Source organism: Camarhynchus parvulus, chromosome 2 (assembly GCF_901933205.1).
Source record: "Camarhynchus parvulus chromosome 2, STF_HiC, whole genome shotgun sequence".
In the NCBI taxonomy this organism is placed as follows: Eukaryota; Metazoa; Chordata; class Aves; order Passeriformes; family Thraupidae; genus Camarhynchus; species Camarhynchus parvulus.
Window position 1 is genome coordinate 5,497,764 of NC_044572.1, and position 19,366 is coordinate 5,517,129.

Below are 19,366 nucleotides of genomic sequence, written 5' to 3' on the forward strand. Positions count from 1 at the left end.
CTGCAGAACAACTCCTCCTTCAGCTGTGTATGTTTCCTCTGAATCAGTGACTGTTATTCTGGATAAAATGCATTAAAGGTTGATGTTACTTTAAGTATTTAATTCCATCAACCAGCAGCTTCCAAAAGAAAATTTAGCTTTTTTTAAAATTCTTTTTTATTCAATTTTGTCGTTTCGGCTGCTGAGCAAAAAAATACACAGTAATTCTGCTGCATTAACATCTGAGCCAAAACCCATTGTAGTTGAATGAAAAGTCTCTTGGTAACTTAAATAGCATAGAAGTTTCTGGAACAAGATACTCCCGTGTTTTTAAAATATCACCTAAATTCAGCATTGGAAGGAAAATCATCCCCACTGTGAATATAGTCCCAAGGATCCCCAATGAAAAAAAAGACTTTTATTACAGATTGAACATTTATTTTGGGGAAAGGATGTATTCTACTGCATTATTTTCAAACTGAGCATTTTTATTGTAAGCAAGTTTGCCATATCGAGGAGTAGGAGCTATAATGTGATTATTTTGCCTCTGGCAGGCCCAGTACTTGTAATCATATAACACACTGCAAATAGCAAATTGTTCAGTGCTCCATATGTTGGGGAAATTCTCTCCTCTTTCCTTTAGCATTATCACATATTTGAAGATTTTTAACAAGTTTTGTGAAACACAAATTGTTATTAGGAAATAATAATATAGAGCACAGAAGTGTTTTCTTTCTGCTTTTACTCAAAGTACCTAGCAAAAATATCATCCATGTTTGGTTTTTTTAATTTCAGTCACTGGGTATTAAAGGGATTGATATCCTGTCACTTAGCTCCTTTGAAGCCTCCTCTCTGTCATCCAAAGAAATCAAGGAAAGGAGCAATAGGCAAAAGAGAAATAAGTCACTGGGGAGAGAAGAAAATGAAGAAGAAGAAGAACTTCCCAAATCACAACTCGCAGATAGTCAACGAAAGTTGGTAATCTATTATCTGCATCTGAGATCCTTACAGCTTTTCTAATTTTAATTTAAAATTAATGGCTTGAAAGCATAAACAAAACCCCATTACAAACACAGATCACTCTTAAGTCTTTAAAATGAACAAATGTTGGGATAAAGAAGAATTAGATTAAAAAATTAATTTGAAAAGGAAGTATTATAAATGGAGCATGAAAGCAAAGTTAAAATAGTTAAATAGATTTTCTATAACAAAGAGAAATAAAAAAAAGTGAATGACTACCAGAACTTAGCTTTTATATTGTCATTCTCTGTGGAAAAATTTCATACTTAAAATATAAGTATAAAATTTCATACTTAAAATGTAAGTATAAAATGTAAGTATTATCTCAAAAATAGCTGGCACAGCTCATAAAGTTTTATTACCTGCCATTGAGAATCTAAACACAATCCTTCCCAAAAAATCTAAATCAGATAAGAGTTTTGGATTTGCATTTGTTGACAGTAAACGTTATGAAGCTTGAACAATTTACAGCTTCCCTAGATTTTCTCCGTGATGTTACACTGTTCTCTCTGTTTTGCTTTTCCTGGGCTTCCAGTCTCTCCTGGACCAGTTTTATTATCTGCCATTGAGAATCTAAACATAATCCTTCCAAAAAAATCTAAATCAGATAAGAGCTTTGGACTTGCAGTGGTTGACAGTAAACATTACGAAGCTCCAATAATTTAGAGCTTCCCCAGATTTTCTCTGTGATGTTTCGCTGCTCTCTCTGTTGTGCTTTTCCTGGCCTTCCAGTCTCTAGTGGGCCTGGTGTACGGCCCCAGCTCCAAGCGCCGGCTGAGCCATGGGAGCATCTTCAACTTCCAAAGCCCCGCCGTGGAGGGGGACTCGGGAGCGGATCTGGGTGACGAGGACACCGCGGGTGCTGGGGGACACAAACCCCGCTGCCGGTCCCTGTCGGGGCCGTGGATGGGACGGCGCCCCAGCCTGCAGAGCCAGCGGGGCCACAGCTCCCACCCCGCCACCCCGAACTGCGCGCGGAGCAGCAAGGGGGGCAGCCTGGATGAGCACCCTGGGCTGGGTTTGGGGAGCAGCAGGGTGCGCAGCCAAGATCCCGTGTCCTCTGAAGGAGCCGTGCTTCCACCGGTCATGGAAGACTCAGGAAAGGGGGATTTGGTGAGGAAAAATATTTTATATATATGCTTTATATTGTGGGTTATCGGTCAGTGGCAGGGTTGGGTTGTTGGTTTTTTGTTTGTTTGTTTGTTTTGTTGTTGTTGTTGTTTTAAGAGTTTCACCTTAATGGCAAACAGTGATGTGAGGTCAGGCTTGCTGATGTGGGAATTTTTCAGTTGTCTGTAGAAACTGGTTTTTAACAAGTCTGATGCTTCCTGAAAATTAGATTTTGCTAAACCTTATGTTTCTGCTATTCATTAATTGTACTAACGTAGCTTGAAAGATTCCTAGTGCTGAAATTACAAGGCACCCTTTTCATCCCAAATGCTGCTCAGGGGTGTGATTTTGAATAATACCAGTGATTTTTTAATTTTTTTTTTTTTGTTCATAGCCCCTTTAGCATCATGCAGCAGCTTTGCCTGTAAGTTCCCAAATTTCCCCTATTTATCCCTCACCTCTCTCCTATTCCATTAGTCTCTTGAATAATTCCTAGGTCCATTTCCCCTCATACACTCATTTCCAGGGCTGTGTTTGCTCCATGTTACGTGCTTGCAGGATCCATTCACTGCAACCCCATAAGAGAGTAGGACCTTCAATCTCACCATCTATTACATCTTGTAAAAATGTACATTTATTTGGCTGCCTGTCATTGTTCCTATTAACTCTCACAGTTACCCATCATCACATCCTGGCTCATTTCACTCCCGTGGTATCTCCCTAATCGTGTTTCCTTCTCTGAGCAGCCAGCTGTGCATGATGAGAGCAGCATGATGAATTTACCTCCTCATCTGTCAGTGGAGTACTTTAATGAGGCTCTTCAGAGACAAAGGGCAGCAAGTGTAGTCAGCATAATTACCAGTGTCTTGGAGGGTAAGTGGTTCCTCATTAAGTTTATTTCAACCCTAAAGTAATGCTGCCATGAAAGAACACAACATAGTTCTTAAAGGTTAGCAGGGATTTGTAGGCATGTAGTTAGGAATTTCATTGTTAATTTGGATTTTTTTTTTTAGAAAAATAAGGTGTCACACAGTCTCTGTGTACTGGAACACATTCTTTGCCTATTGTAAAAGCTTGTTTTGTAGGGCAGAGAGTGAAGGGGGTTGGAGTGAGAATGGGTGGAAGATATTTCTGATCACCTGACCTGCAGGAGTGGGACACTTTTCTTCTTCTGATCCTCTGATTTCTGTTGTGTCAGTGGCAGAATTCAGAGGATTCACAGGCATGCACAATTCAACAATTAACAAGATTATGCAAGTAAAATTAGTTGTGACAATTCTTGGATATTGAATACTTAGCGTCACAATTTTATTCCTTTAATTTACCTTCCCAAGGAATTTTTGGTGGGAGTTAATCAGTGACAGTAATTTTGATGATTGATAGTTTTGTTGCAGATCTTGCTGAAAAAATTTCAGTCCAAGTTATTCAGGATGAGGAACTTTTGTTTTCTTTTGGCCCATTTGAGGAGCTCTACCACCAGTTCTTGGACCACAAGTATGGGATTGAACCTGTGACAGGAAGGTCCCTTTCCTAAATTTTTTAAAAGATTTTTTTTTCCTGGGAGAATCACGGTTGCAACACATCTGTCGAGCTTTGCCTTGCAGTGTAATTCATCAAAGATCTGGGTTGTGTTGCACAGTTTCAGCTGTGAGCTGGGGTGGGACAGGACTTGTAGCTCTAGTGGAAGACAAGAGCTAGACCTGGAGTGAGGATTGAGTCAAAGTGATCACTCTGGAATAAGTGGTGTAGGGTGCAGATGTAGGTATTGAGCCTGGGGGAGAAGAAATGAAAATTAAACAGAGAGAAGAAATAAGGACAGAGCCAATTAAGAAAAGGATATGAGTCAGACCCAGCTCATCTATTTCTGAAAAGCTTCCAGGTCCCTGAAAACCAGATGAGTAATTCCTACTGTGCTTGTATTTAAAGCTAGTTCCAGTCAGTCAATGAATTTGCACAGGACTTAAGCTGGGTCAAAAGTATTTTGAAGGGCTAATTAATATTAATGGATAAGAAAAAAAAAAGCTATGAGATTCAGATTTGATTAAAAAGATGAAAATGACAAAACAGCTTCTGTCCCAAGTTCTACTTGAGGAAAATTGAGATGTGTTCTGCTTGCTGGAAAATGGTGGGTGTGATCTTTCCCATAGAAAAGGCCAAAGGCCAAATTTCAGGCAATTTGGATTTGCCAGAGTCAGAATTCCCATGTCTATCATTGATTCTTTAAACAGCCTTGAGGGTCTAGGGAGACAGAAAGTTGTTGGGTGTGACAGAGATGTATTCCGAGACACCCATGTGAGGACAAGGTGGGAAGTGCTGTAGCTGCTCTGTTGTCCTGCCAGAGCATGAGAAGCTGTGGTGAGGGGCCTGCATTACAAATATCTGCATTGCCAGATGGTTTTAGTACCAGTCTGAAACAAATAAAACCCTTTCCAAAGGCTTTTGAAGGAAGTGCTCACAAAAGAATTTGGCATTTTCTCTAAATTTTCATTTTCCCGTTTATCGGCTGATGTAAGAACCACATGAATGGTAAAAAGTGCAAGGAGGCTCTGTGAGAGATGAGAGATTTCCTTCTCTGGTCTTTTGAATGCTTGAAGTTGTTATTTCATCATCTTGCTCAGTGATAAATAATGATAGAAGGATTTTCTTTTTTGTTTAGAACATGAAGAAGCTCAGCAGAAATGCCCACCACGCCTGAAGAACTTTGCTTTAAAGTATCTAATTTGGGACTGTTGCCCACTTTGGTTGAGAATCAAGGAAAAAGTGTCTGCTTTCATAAAGGATCCTTTTTTTGATCTCACCATCACAGTTTGCATTGTGATGAACACTTTGTTCATGGCACTGGAGCACAATAACATGTCACCTACTTTTAAATACATGCTTAAAATAGGAAACTTGGTAAGCAAATTCTCAGCTATGTGGCTTTTTATAGAATTAATTAATTGGCTGATGTGTGTTTTCACTTGTTTCTAATACAGACAATTCCCAGATTTTTTATACAGTTTGTTGTGCTCCTGAGAAGGCAGAAAACAATCCTCCCATTTTAATTAAAAGTGCATTAGACTTCATAAACATGGGTTTTATTAACCTGTCCATGAATGTTATTTGAGGGAAGGTGACCTAGAGATGAGGTAATTCATGGCTACTTTCAGGCTGATGCTACTGTTTCCTTGTCGCAGGTTTTTACAGGAATCTTCACTGCAGAAATGATCTTAAAAATCATCGCTCTAGATCCCTATTACTATTTTCAGCAGCCCTGGAATATTTTTGACAGTGTCATTGTCACACTAAGTTTAATTGAACTGAGTTTCCCCAGACACAAAAGCAAGAAAGAAAGGGGAAAAGGAGGAACCCTGTCAGTTTTACGATCCTTCAGACTGGTAATGCTTCATGCATGCTCAGTTGTATGAAACTTTATCTTGTGAATTTAATACAGAATACTTCTGCAGTTAGGAGGCAAGAAATTATTTTTTTTTAATCTCAATTATTTTTACTTCCTTAACTTGGCTTTAGGAAACACACTCAAACTCCTTGTGACGTTAGAGTCAGAGTTTAAAAAGTATATTTCTTTTGTGTTCACTGAGAAATATTCAAAGGGAAAAATATTCCAGAATGGACATGTTATAAAAATGAAACAAATAATTAAAAACTAGCACAGGATATTAGGAAAAAAAGTGTCCGAGTACAAACAAAAATAAATAATATTTAAAGAGAGATGTGAAATTATGTTAAGGTATCCACTTCATATACCTGGGACTGATTTAAATTGCTTTATCAAAATATAGACTCTTTTCAAAGTGCTACAGCAGCAGTCCCTGAGCTTTTGGTCCTTTGCTTTAAATGTAAATTAAGCACCATAATCTACATCAAGAGAATTGCATGGACACCTGCCTGCATTTATCAGGGTCTCAAGTTAGTTTGGTCCTTTATGAGGCGATTAGTTTATGTTTGCAGTGTTGCCCAGCCAAGCGAGAAAAAAATATCTATAAATACTTTTTTAAAAGTATTAATGTACCACAAATGTTGCATTGCTGGAATAGTTCAGAATATCAGTAATTTGGTTGTTGTAGGATTTGCATGGTGCAAAGATGATTTATCTCTACCAATGTCTAACTCTATGTTTTATGTTGCTACGCAGCTGAGGGTCTTCAAACTGGCAAAGTCCTGGCCAACTTTAAACACTCTAATTAAAATAATTTGTAACTCCCTGGGAGCACTGAGTAATCTGACCCTCGTCCTGGGAATCATCATTTTCATTTTTGCTGTAGTAGGGGTGCAACTTTTTGGGAGAAGTTATGCGCTCAACTGCAACAAAATCAGCAAAGACGGCAAGCCACGCTGGCACATGATGGACTTTTTCCATTCATTCCTCGTCGTTTTCCGAATTCTGTGTGGAGAATGGATTGAGACCATGTGGGACTGCATGGTGGTTGCTGAACCATCAATGTGTCTTGTTGTCTTTCTGCTGGTCATGGTGATAGGAAATTTAGTGGTAAGTTTCGCAATGTGTTCCTCTCTTCATCCTGTCTGTGGTGGACTCCAGTTAATGCCTGTTCTGACAGCAAAAGGTAGCTTCCCTAAAAACAGGTGGAAAAGTTACTTATGTATGTTATAGTCTGTGAAATCCTCTTTTTCCTTTTACCTTTGGGCCATTGTCTGTATTTTTCCATTTTGTGAGCTTTGCTCACAGCACCACTTGACCTTTCCATGTGGCAATTGACAAGAAACACCTTTGCAGTAAATACACCACAGGCAGCTAAGTTCCTCTCTGTCTTGGGATTTGGATGTAAATAATCAGTGAGGCTTGAATTCACCTGCTTGAATTAATTAGGCCAAGTGCTTAAGTCCCTCTCTAAATCAATTTTATTTATTTTATTAAGACCTCATGCAAGTACTGAATTCTTTATCAGCAAATGGCAGAATCTACAGTGCTACCACAGAAATCAGGATCATTTTTAGGCATCTCAAGATACATTTATATCCAAGAGCTAGATCTTTCAATGGCATAACCTACACAGCCTCAACACACTATGCTGGGACACAAGGGACAGCCTGCCTTCCTCGGTCCTGAGCTGTCCTTTCTTGATGCCCAAATCATAAATATCTTCTTTTAGTAACTTTGTTCCTCATATCCTTCATTCATATGCCAAGCCTCTCTTAATTGTAAAAAGAATTCTGAACATATTTAACTCTAGGCAGACCTTTGTGGAAAATCTCTGCTCTGTGGCTGAATCCTAAATATGTATTTAATGTCCTGTCCGTTCCACACTGCAAGGATTGATGCCAGTGATGAAATGCTGTGAGTGAGATTTATATCACAATTTAATGTTAACTGTCAAGCAATGAAGTGTTTAGCCCCCACTTTTTGTCCAGGCTTTCTTATGGTCCAAGGAAGCAGAGAGAGGTATCTGGGACTGAGATTTATTCCAGCCTAAAGTCAATAAGTAAGACAGATGAGACAAACTGATCTCTGGAGAGCTGATATTCTCCACTGCCTGTGGTCCTTGGATGGCTCGGGGGTGTTATCTGCCCAGTTCTGCCATGACAAAAATTAAGATACAAAGATCCCATTAGTAACCAAAATACTAGTGAAAAAATGAAATTCTCACATTCCCTTAAAAGAAAACAACAACAACAACAAAAACAAAAACAAAAAAACCAAAACAAATGGAGGTTTAAAAATTCCTTTATATGAAGGTACTTAAAAATTCGAGCTTCTCTTGGTTTTGATTTTTGTGATGATGTGGCAGATTTGAGGAAATTTCTGGGCCTGAATCTGATCTTACAGAATTTTGGAAGTAACTCCAACGAGGCCTGATTTAATTCTAATTTGAAGAATGAAGAGACAATTATTAAACTGACAGGACATGAGTCAATGTTACTGCTTTAACCTTTGAAAAGTTGCTTTCACCAAATAATGCATTTGGCACACAGATCTGTTTTCTCTTGTAGTTTAAATTACATTTTTTTGAGAACAGAGGAATGGGAACATTCAAATTTCCGATAGAGAAGTTGATTTCATCAATCACAATGTGATCATTTGCTGCCATTTCCTTATCACCTTGTTTTGGTTTGCTCAGGAGAGACAGAACTTTGGTAGCGTCTGTGTTCTTCAAAGTTAAAATTCAGATTTTCCAATGCTAATCTCCAGACTTTAATTTTTTTATTATTATTGTTATTATTTCAATTTCTTTCAGGTTCTCAACCTTTTCATTGCACTGCTGCTGAGCTCTTTCAGTGCTGACAGTCTCCAGACAACAGAGGATGATGGAGAGATGAACAACCTTCGGATTGCCTTCGCTCGGATCCGCAAGACATTCCACTTTTTCAAGAGCGTGACGTGGGATGCCTGCTGCAGGAAGCTCAGGCACATAAAGAAAGTGCACAAGAAGAAAATCAAATTGACTGCACAGAACTCACTTGGGTTCAAGAGGAAAGAGCCAAAGAGTTGTCAAGAGAATTACAATAATGAATGGATTGAGAAAAACGGAGACAGAAACCCCAACGTATTTGTCTGTGTCCCTATTGCTGAGGCAGAGAATACAAGTGAGGGTTTTGAAGATGATGATAAACTGAGCACATTTACTGACACAGAATGCAGCAAGCAGGTAATGGATGTCTTCATTTCGGTTGGAGCAGTAGAATGACAGAGATGAAGGCAGGGATGGGCGGGAGAAGAGTCTCTAGCAGAACAGGGTGGGAGATGTTGATCCATTTCCAGAGAATTACAGAAAGTTCTGAACTAGAGCCAAAAGTTAAAATATTTACAACAAGGGTAAATCATCACTTGGAGCCTTTAAAAATCAAGATTCTTTCATGGTTTTCAATAAACTTTTTGCAGGAATTCTAGCTGACGTGCTGTGGTGCACACAGATAATTATGGCAGTCCTTGGTGAACTTGTATTTTTTAATGTAAATATTTATGCATGATGTCAACTGTTTTGGTATTATTTGCACAAAAGAGCAAAAATACATGTTCTGTGTACAGAACGTGGATTCAGAATATGAATTGATAGCTCTGATCCTTCCTTTGTATTTTTCCTTCCTGTGTGTAATATGTAGTAATTATTAGAAGTGGATGGGATTAAGTATGGAGTGGCTCTACCAAGGACATATTTCTGATACTGCATCCTATATTTACCCTATTTCTTTGTGGTCTATGAATTTTTCAGTCCTGTTTCAATCACAGTTGCCATTCTGGTATCACAATTTCCTATATTAAATTTCCCTCTTAATTTCTATGTAAGAATGCTCATTTAAGTTTTGAATAGATCACTAAAATGCCTTCATTTGCTCTGCTGGGGGAAAGTTCTATCCTTAGGTAAAATCAGAGAATCAAAAGGATCTTTTCTTATAACTCTTGTCTGGAGATTCCCACTTTAAATGAAATTTATAGCTTATTGGTTTTTCCCCTCTGACTTGTACACTCCCTAAAAAGGCAAAAGAAAGCCCCTCTAATCCACAGATTAATTTCAGGATGAAAATCACCTGAGGCAAAGGGGAGACAGAGCAAAAAATTCAGGCAGCTCAAGTAAAGGATCAGGATTTTCCTCTGAAGAATTCAGTGTGCTTTATCTAGAAAAGGACCGGAAGAGTGAACTCTCATCACCAGAAGAAAAAGAGGTAACAATTTTTTTTTTTTCAGTGATGTTAATTTTCCAATATTGGCCAAACACAGGCATATTTCAGTTCAGGGATTTACCAGAGAGAAGTTTAGTGCCAGAAGCACCTCTGAACTTGCAGTACCTGGTCTGGCAGGACAAGAACCAATACTGGAGCTGGAATTCTGTGAGCAAAATCAAAGGTTTTCTAGGTCTTTATTTTAAAGGAAAAAAATATATATAGTATAGGAAAGAGAGCGTGTAGAAATGGGAAAACTATAGTGTAACTTTGGTAGTAATTATGAATAATTTATAAAATACTCTCTGATACCTTCCATTCATTAAATTCTGACTCCACAAAAAAGGAGGATTAAAAAAAAAGGAGAATTAAAGAGAGAGAAGTTTTCATGTGGGAAATTCCATCAAATCTGCCTATGTCCTAAGTATCTTGGATTCAAGAAACATAATGCTTGAAATGAGTTTCTCTCTGTGTCATTAAAGACCACTGTTACCAGTTTCCAGTGATTTTAAAATAATTTTGAATGTAGAATACATTCAAAGAAGTAAAAACCAGCATTATGGAAACATGAAAGAACAAAAACATAAAGTAAACAATTGCTAACAAACTGCTGACTCATAATGTTGTCTTTGGTTTAATGGGATGGTAAAAAGCCTACTGAAGAATACAGGGTGTGATTCCAATTTCTGCTTTCTAAATATTATCATGAGTGCTCAGTTCCTGGCATGATAACTGATTTATCTGGGTCTCCTGTGTGAATGCATCTTTCCATGATTTCATGGTTTTTAAACCAGGTAATTTCTCCTCTTTTGAGAACTACGTTCACTAATATGCAATTTAAAAGCTCTTCAGTTTCCCAGCTGATTAGGCAATTACATCTGATTCATACAGATAGATATTGTAATTATAGAGCTTGGGCTTCTATTTGAATGCACCTGTTGGTACTTCTAAGCTTATATCTTTTAAAATGAAAAAGTTTTTTCCATTACCAACAATACTTGTAATATTAGTACATACCAAACTTTTATTTTGAGTTTTATTTGTTCATGAATTAATTTACTCATTTGGACCCAAATTAGAAAGAATTAATAACTGATATTACTGTGCTTGGTAGTTGGACAGTGTCAGCTCTTCTGAGGTCAGCACAGTGGATTTGACAAATCCTGAAGATCTTTTAAAACAGATTCCAGAATTTTCTGAAGACTTCAAGACTCCAGAACAATGCTTTCCAGAAGGTAAGACTCTCATGGTTTCACTGCTGGGAAGTGAGAAGAGTGAAAATTCAACTTGTTTCTCTATTGCTGAGCCAATAGGGTCGGATTATTTTCAGTTAATTTTAGTTATCTGGAAAAAAGCTAAATAGGTGTCCCTATCTAGTCAACACAGAGACTGAGACACCTGAAAAGCAAAACCCTTTCCTCTAAAAGCCAATTGCTTCCAAGTGGGACATGGGGAATGGCATAGACCCCATTTTGAAAAAAAGGATTGTGAGGTGAGATGCATTTCACTCAGTTCGACACAACCAAGTCACTCTGGGGGTTTAACATAAGAGAAGTGTGGGGGGTTGGGTCTCACGTGGCAATGGTCACCCAGCACATCAGGTTTATTAATGCATTGCAGCAGTAAAAGTATTCCTTGAATAACATTTCATGAGCAATCTCAAACAAAGGAGTGAAATAAGCAAAAGAAGCTGCTAAGATGAATTGAATTTCTGTGGGGTGATGATTATAGAATCATAGAATGGCTTGGGTTGGAAAGGACCTTAAATATGATCCAATAATCAGAGGATTCTTTTCAAATCATCAGACAATACCTAGCTTTGCAAGTTGTTCTAGGATGTGTTCAGTGCTTTTATGATTTTTTTCTACCCTAATATGTAACAATGCTGGCTTTCACATCAATCCTTACAAATTTGGTGGCTTTCTGTGCTGGGGTTGCAGCATCTCATCTCTGCTTTCCAAAGAGTGTGCAGAAACTGAGAAGGACTTTTGTAACATCAAGACTTTTCCCATGGCCTTGAAATTTTGTGTGCCCCAACAGCAGGTCAGTGAGAGCCTGTCCAGTGTCTCAGAAATGTCTTGAAACGTGGCATTCACATTCTCTGAAAAAATTCCTTCACCCAGGATTTTTCTCCTGGGGAGCTGAGAAGCCTCAGAGAAAAGGAAAACAATTCTTATCTCATTTGCTTCTCCTGTGTTGTGCTCATCTGGAACGTGTTTGGAGATTGTTTATCCACAGGTGATTGTTTCATTGGATTCTGGTGTGAATTGTTTTCACTCATTGGCCAATCAGGGCCAAGCTGTGTCGGGACTCTGGAAAGAGTCACAAGTTTTCATTATTATCTTTTTAGCATTTAGTATCTTTTCTGTATCCTTTAGTATAATTTAGTATAGCATTCTTTAATATAATATAGTGTCAAAAAGTAATAAATTAGCCTTCTGAGAACATGGAGTCAGATGCATAATTCCTGCCTTTGTCGGGGCATTCCCTGCAAATACAATATTGAAATAATGAAAAGTTGTCCAAAGGGACTCTACCTACTATATAGGAGCTACAAGGCAAATTAAACTAGACGTATCCCAATTTTTTTTCTCTTGGTAAAACAGGGAAAACCAACAACAAGGATGCAGTAACTGTGACCATTGCATTTGTCCTATCCCCAGAAGTTTCCTGGCCATGCCTTCACATTCACGTGCCCTCCTTCCATGCACTCATTGCTGTCTCTCACTTTCAGGTTGTGCTCGGTACTTCCATTGTTGCCTGGGTAGTGCTGCAAAATTTGGAGGAGAAACCTGGTGGAATCTGAGAAAAACTTGCTACCAGATTGTGGAACATTCTTGGTTTGAGTCCTTTATCGTGTTCATGATTCTTCTAAGCAGTGGAGCCCTGGTTGGTGTAGCACAGTCTCATGTATTCATGAAGGGTTCTTTGCTTTAATTTGCACCCAGAGAAGTTGTTTTTACCAACAAACAAACTGAATTTCTTTGAACTCATAAAGAGGGAAGAGTCTTCAAAGTCATTTATTCATCATTTTAATTATTGCAAATCTATTATTGATGTTATTAAAAATTATAAGAGAGCATGAGCTAAGCTAAGAATACATGAATCTCAAAAGCTGTTTCTCTTCTGGCTGTATACTGGATTTTTTTCAGGAAGTTATGTCATATTTGTGAAATATTAAGGAGATTTTATACCATTAAAACAAACAAGTGACTTTTAATACTTGGGGAAAAAAAGGCTTAGTTCTCTTCAATATATAAATTTTATTATATAAATTTCTAAAAATATGTATATATTTTTATCCTGTCCTGCCAGGATTTCATTGTGCAGGAGGGATGCATCCACAGGGCTGTTTTATATAGAGAAAAAGAAAGAGAAGACACGGGCACAATTACACTTTTATCAGCTGGCAGGGATTTGAGTAACAAATGGTGTTCAGATCTGTATTAAAACAAACCGAATGATGAAAGTGTCTCAGTGTTGCTTGGCTTTAAATGTACAAGGTTACTTTCTGATTTTTGCCATTTATCTATATATATTATGATTTCAGGCATTTGAAGACATCCATATACATAAGAGAGAAAGAATTCAAGAGATACTGGGATTTCTTGACAAAATGTTCACTTTCATCTTCATTCTGGAGATGCTCCTGAAGTGGGTGGCTTACGGCTTCAAGAAATATTTCACCAATGCCTGGTGCTGGCTGGATTTCCTTATTGTAGATGTGAGTTCTGCCCTTACTGTTCCTACACGGCATTAGCAGCAGAATCCCTGATTATTTTCTGGATGTAAATTTCAGACCTTAAGCCCTGTAGCAATGGTGTCAGGATATTGTACTCCGGGCACCGAAAGCATGGTTTTGTTTGTTGGTTGGGTTTTTTTTTAACAGAAATAAAGGAAACAGATGACAGGATGTTGTTAATGCATTTCCTTTGTCTTCCCACTCAGGTCTCTTTGATAAACCTCTTTGGCAGTACCTTTGGGCCCATGAAATCTCTCAGGACTCTGCGAGCTCTGAGACCCCTGAGAGCACTGTCCCGGTTTGAGGGAATGAGGGTAAGACTGATTGCAAACCAAAGCTTGTCAGAACTGATGAGCACATAACAGGTTTGTGACTCATCACTGTGTCTTTGTCAAGTTCACATGCTCACCCTGAGCTCAGCTTAGGAGCTATAAAATACATTTTTTAAGAGACCCTTGGTTGTGTTCTGTACTTGGGCATTCCTTATAGACTTTCCTGGAGTGATTGATCCAAGTGCTGTTGAAATTAAAACTGGCCTAGGTGGAACTTTGTTCCATTGCTGCTCAGACATTATTGTGTTCTGTCTTACTGAGATAGGCAAAAATAAAATAGAGAATAAGAACTGTGAGCACAATTATAATTTTTGAAATCTGATAGCAAGCTAACTCAGAGGAGTCACTTCAATTTTGAAAGATTTTACTGGATTGATTTACAAAAACTGTAGCCTATTAAAAAGTACTTTGCTCAAATTATTGTTTCAAATATAGTTCTTTCAGAAAACAAAAGTGTTTTCCTGTAGAACATTAGATTTTCTTTTCCCATCAAAAGAGCACATTTATTTTTTTTTTTTATATGGGAAGAATAAAACGGAAAACTCTGTGGTTGCAATCTTGACACTGTGAAGACAGAGAGAAATGTCATTAAATTAATTAGCAGAATGTATCCAAATTTCCATGCCTGGAGTAAATTTTGGTATTGAAACAGGTAGCGTCATACTTTATGTCTTGCCATGAAGAATGTGTGTGGCACAGTCTCCAAAAAACCTTCACAAAGCCTTTGAATTTTTCTGCTGGTCCATCAAGTCTTTCTTTGCTACCTCACAGATGAGTTAACTGCCGTCACTGTGAAACTCAAAGAAATGTTCCCACCATTCCCTTACCCAATTTTTTCAAAGCAATCTATTATGTCTTAGCATACATTTAAAATCTGCATGGACACTTTTCTGTGGCTGTACAGCACCTAGCACAGGAAATGTACCTGGCTTATGCTTATAAACCCCAAAAACAAGCGTAATCCACTAAAAATAAATGAAGCAAATTACTAGTGGAGAATTATTACTGGCCCTTTTAGGAACTACTTTGGACAGTCTTAAATGTAGTCCTCTGCACAAGTGCTCATGGATGAATACTTCAGAAGTTTTCCCCTATTTTCCCCTAAGTTTTCCGCCTATTCCAAAAATAAGGGGGAAAAAAAAGGATGGACTTACATTTTAGTAGTGGTAAGACCTCACAGCAAACCAAGAAATATCAACTATTGCTTTGAAAACCTAATAGATACTAAAGATATTGTTCAAGGTCCCCCTGACAGCTGTGACCAGTGTGACTGTGACTATTTACATAGAAAACATTCAGGTTTCTGTTTGCAGAGATGACTAAGTGACTGCTTATTGATACCTGGGCTCATCCTTTCTACTGAAGCGTATTTTTCCTCTCCCTTTTCATCCAAGGTTGTGGTCAATGCCCTCCTGGGAGCCATCCCTTCCATCATGAATGTTCTGCTTGTCTGCCTCATCTTCTGGCTCATCTTCAGCATCATGGGAGTGAACCTCTTTGCTGGGAAGTTTGGGAAATGTGTCAATATGACAGATGAAAATTCCACATTAGAGGGCAACATCGCGAACAAAACAGACTGTGAGATGTATAACAACACTGGGAAAATATTCTGGGTCAATGTTAAAGTCAATTTTGATAATGTTGGCTCTGGCTACCTGGCTCTTCTTCAGGTGGTAAGTGCTGCTTGTCCTCAGTAGCCAGCCCTTGTCAGATGGGCTTGACCTTTTGTTAATTCCTAATTTATCTCTGATGGTGATGCAGGGAGTGGAATATCCTGCAGCTTGCTCCCCCTTGTAGCTGGCAGTTCATGCACACAAATGGGAAAAGGGGGACAGATAAGACCCTGCCCTGACTTTCCAGGTGATAAAGGAACATCTGGTGGGCAAGTGCTGTTGCAGCCTCCAGCAGTTTCATGATCCTGGAGTCCATCTCAGAAGGAATTCTGGGGGAAATAGTGATCTTTTCTGTCAAAATGTGTATTTATTCAGCCATGAGGGTTGCATGGCCTTTAGTGCCATGCTGATGAAGGTTTCCTCTGTCAGAATCCTAGGATAAAGTGTTCTGTCTCCCCACTGAGAGCTTTCATATCCTGTGAGGCTGAGAATGCCACTCACAGCAGCAGCCAGAGCTGGGTGTTTTGTGCCTGTGAACATAGCAAAGGCTCTTGCTCCAGTCAGTGTCATTCTGATATTGCAAATTATGTGAAGAGTTTCAAGGTCAAAGTTCAACACATTTTCCATAATCTCTCATTCCAGGCAACATTTAAGGGTTGGATGGAGATCATGTATGCAGCAGTAGATTCACGAGAGGTCAGTCATTTCACTCAAACCATGTTTTTTGAGAATGTTGCTGCTCTCTGCAAATGCAATATTCATTTTGCACTTCCACATCTGCTGTTTGTCAGTGCTAAATACTACCAGTAATTATTTTTTGTCAGGTGATGTAAACATTTAATCAGCAAATGACTCATCATATCCTAAAGCTCCTCTGTTGCAACGGGGAAAGGGTTTCAGCTCTAGATCCACCCATACCACAAAGTGGTATGACTTAGTAAGGAAAGAAATTGAAATGTAGAGGATGCCTTAATTTCATCAGGAGTTCAAAGGAATGAAAGAATTTTTAAAGCATTTTCATATTATAATATTAGCAATATTATATATGAAAATATAAAGTAATATATAAAATATGAAATTACTACTATAAATATTTTCATATATTGATAAGTTTTTATGTGTTTAAATGTTTTTCTTCTTTGTTCTTCAATTTGAAAAGTTATTTTTTCTTCTCCCAATTTTGTTTTTATTAATAATAGCCATCACAGAAGTTTTTTTGCTAAGAAGATAAAAAAGAGCAACAACATATCTAGGCCAAGAATTTTAATGGCAAGAGCTTGGAATTTGACTTCTAAATAGTTTGTTTGATTTTTCATGTACTGAAAAATTTACAGCTCCTGTTCTTATTGGAAGGAACTGAAATGGTGCTTCTGCAATGCCTGTGAAAATCATGTCAAGAATATTCAAACAAAATTTTGTGTTATGCATTATTGGTATTTTTAAATTATACCACTTTTGTCACAATTAGCAGAAAGTCTGTAAATCTTAGTTTCTCCTGGAATCAATTTTTGAGAGGAGCTTCAATATGAAGATTATTCTCAATTGGGCCCATGTTGCTGTATTGTTATTTCTCATTCTTGCAGAAAGATGATCAGCCAGAAATGGAGTACAGTCTCTATATGTATCTCTACTTTGTGAACTTCATCATCTTTGGGTCTTTTTTCACCCTGAACCTCTTTGTTGGTGTAATCATTGACAACTTCAACCAGCAAAAGAAAAAGATAAGTGTTTTGGTTGTGCTTTACAGAACAAGGTCCTATACATGGAATCTAAAACTTCTATTGGCATTTATCAGAGCATTAATAATTAAAGTACAAGAAATAACTTTCTCCTTTCTTTTTCCCTGTAACCTGAACACCTAGATCTTCCCCAAACATTTCAAAGCCTCTTAAAATTTCACTCCTTTTGGGGAACTCTACATGACCAGAGACTCATTATTTAGAAAGTGGTCTGCTACAGATACTCTGAGGAGTGATTTGGATATTCAGCAAGCCCAGCATGAAAGCCCAGGGAAAAATTTGGATATTCAGCAAGCCCAGGGAAAGATTTGATCCTGTCCATGTTTTTTGTTTGCATGCCTTTTGGGTGAGCTGAGTTTCACACCAAGACTTCTACTCTGGGAATGGCTGGTTTGTGCTGCTGATTTTTTGGACACAGTTACATGACATGAAATAAGAGCCAGTAACAGCAAGATGTAAAAAAGGAATGAATGTCAGTTTCCAGAATTTTAGACATTTTAAGTACAGTAGTTTTGCTCTTCACCAGATAACAGTGACATTTCTTTGTATACTTAGGTGGGGAAGATATCTTTATGACAGAAGAACAGAAAAAATACTACAATGCAATGAAAAAACTGGGATCTAAGAAACCTCAAAAACCCATTCCAAGGCCCTTGGTAAACAGAATTCTTCACTGGGAAAATGCATTGCAAAAATGCAATTTAATTCTCTGGAAAGTGCATAAATTGATATATTGCATATAAAATATTCTTATTGTCTTTACATTGATACTCGCACAGTTCTCTAAAGTCAGTTCCACACTAAAAAGTGGACTGAATTATTTTACAGGTTAAATATTTATTAAGTTCTCTGCATAAATATTATTGGGTTTTACATTCTTCTTGGAACTGATAAAACTTCAGGATGGGAAGGGATTTTTAATGTCATTGTTGTGCTCTGCCTTTCTCCAATTTCTCCAACTTCGTTGCAGCTGAGTGACTTTGTGACATAAAAATTGGAAATGTTGAAAACGTGTATAAGATGGGTACTCCTTATTTTCATAACTGATGTCAGAAGTATTCTTTTTCCCTTCTAGAACAGATACCAAGGTTTCCTTTTCAACATTGTAACATCCCAGATGTTTGATGTTGTCATCATGGGTCTCATCTGCCTCAATATGGTCACAATGATGGTGGAAACGTATGAGCAAAGTGAAACAAAGACAACCATCCTCAGCAAAATCAATATACTCTTTGTTACCATCTTCACTGCAGAATGTGTGCTGAAATTGCTGGCTCTGAGGCAGTACTATTTCTCAAATGCCTGGAACATATTTGATTTAGTTGTTGTTATTATGTCACTTGTTGGTAAGTAAAGCTGTCTTGAAAATTCTTTACTATATAAATTATTATTCTTTTTAGAAAGAAAAGAAAATTAGTTAAAATTTATTAACTGCAAATAATCATTGAAATGTAAGTCATAATACTACAAGGTCTTAAGGAAAAAATAAACAAGCCCCCTCAAGATTATATGAAATGAGATTCAAAACAATTCCTTTAGTAAAAGTGTGTATATATTTATAATAGTTCGTCAGGTTTGTTTTTTTCTTATCTGAAGTACAGAATTAATAACTCATCATAGCAGTATCACATTACATGATAATTTCCATTGTCACAGATTTAGTACCAACTAAGAAATATTCAATGAGATCAATTATTGGGGTTTGTCATCTGTATTTTTTGACAGGTGACTGAAATATATAGAAAAATAGGAATACTGGAATATGTATAGAGTGGGAAGACTGGAATTAGATTATAGCCTGTAGAATTCAGGCATTGCTGACTGACAATAAGGGTTCTCACTTTGTAACACAATAGAAAAGATCACCAAAAATGTATTAGTTTTTACTTGAAGGGATTGCAATGGAAGAACTGGGGTAAAGAGCTCTGTTGCAAATTTTTGCTTCTTGCCAATTTAACTATTCCCAGGGCTAGTACTGCCCTAGCAAGAGACATTTAGGGCAAGAAGGATATTTCAGTTCTTTACTATCACTTGTGTCTAGGGTAAGTAAGATTCCAGTAAGACTATGGCTCTTCCTTGAGAAATTAAGTTTCTGGATTGTAAATACAGAAAAAATTATCCCAAACAGCTGCACTTAGAAGAGACAAGCCTCTTCTAATGCTACCAGGTGTCATTTATTTCATTCAAACAAAGAAAAAATAACATCCATGTGTA

General features: G+C 37.6%; 1 protein-coding gene across 1 annotated transcript in view; it reads left to right on the forward strand.

Moving 5' to 3' along the window:
- The window catches only part of LOC115917272 (sodium channel protein type 5 subunit alpha-like), a 42,213-nt gene that overhangs the window by 20,610 nt on the left and 2,237 nt on the right, over positions 1–19,366 (forward strand). The window contains exons 11-27 of the mRNA XM_030971094.1: positions 775–957; positions 1,732–2,112; positions 2,853–2,982; positions 4,766–5,004; positions 5,286–5,486; positions 6,245–6,598; positions 8,304–8,714; positions 9,583–9,729; positions 10,841–10,961; positions 12,461–12,615; positions 13,277–13,450; positions 13,675–13,782; positions 15,195–15,473; positions 16,056–16,109; positions 16,997–17,138; positions 17,708–17,808; positions 18,228–18,498. Of these exons, the coding sequence (XP_030826954.1) occupies positions 775–957; positions 1,732–2,112; positions 2,853–2,982; positions 4,766–5,004; positions 5,286–5,486; positions 6,245–6,598; positions 8,304–8,714; positions 9,583–9,729; positions 10,841–10,961; positions 12,461–12,615; positions 13,277–13,450; positions 13,675–13,782; positions 15,195–15,473; positions 16,056–16,109; positions 16,997–17,138; positions 17,708–17,808; positions 18,228–18,498 (3,451 nt within the window). The remainder of the gene's footprint in view (positions 1–774; positions 958–1,731; positions 2,113–2,852; positions 2,983–4,765; positions 5,005–5,285; positions 5,487–6,244; positions 6,599–8,303; positions 8,715–9,582; positions 9,730–10,840; positions 10,962–12,460; positions 12,616–13,276; positions 13,451–13,674; positions 13,783–15,194; positions 15,474–16,055; positions 16,110–16,996; positions 17,139–17,707; positions 17,809–18,227; positions 18,499–19,366) is intronic.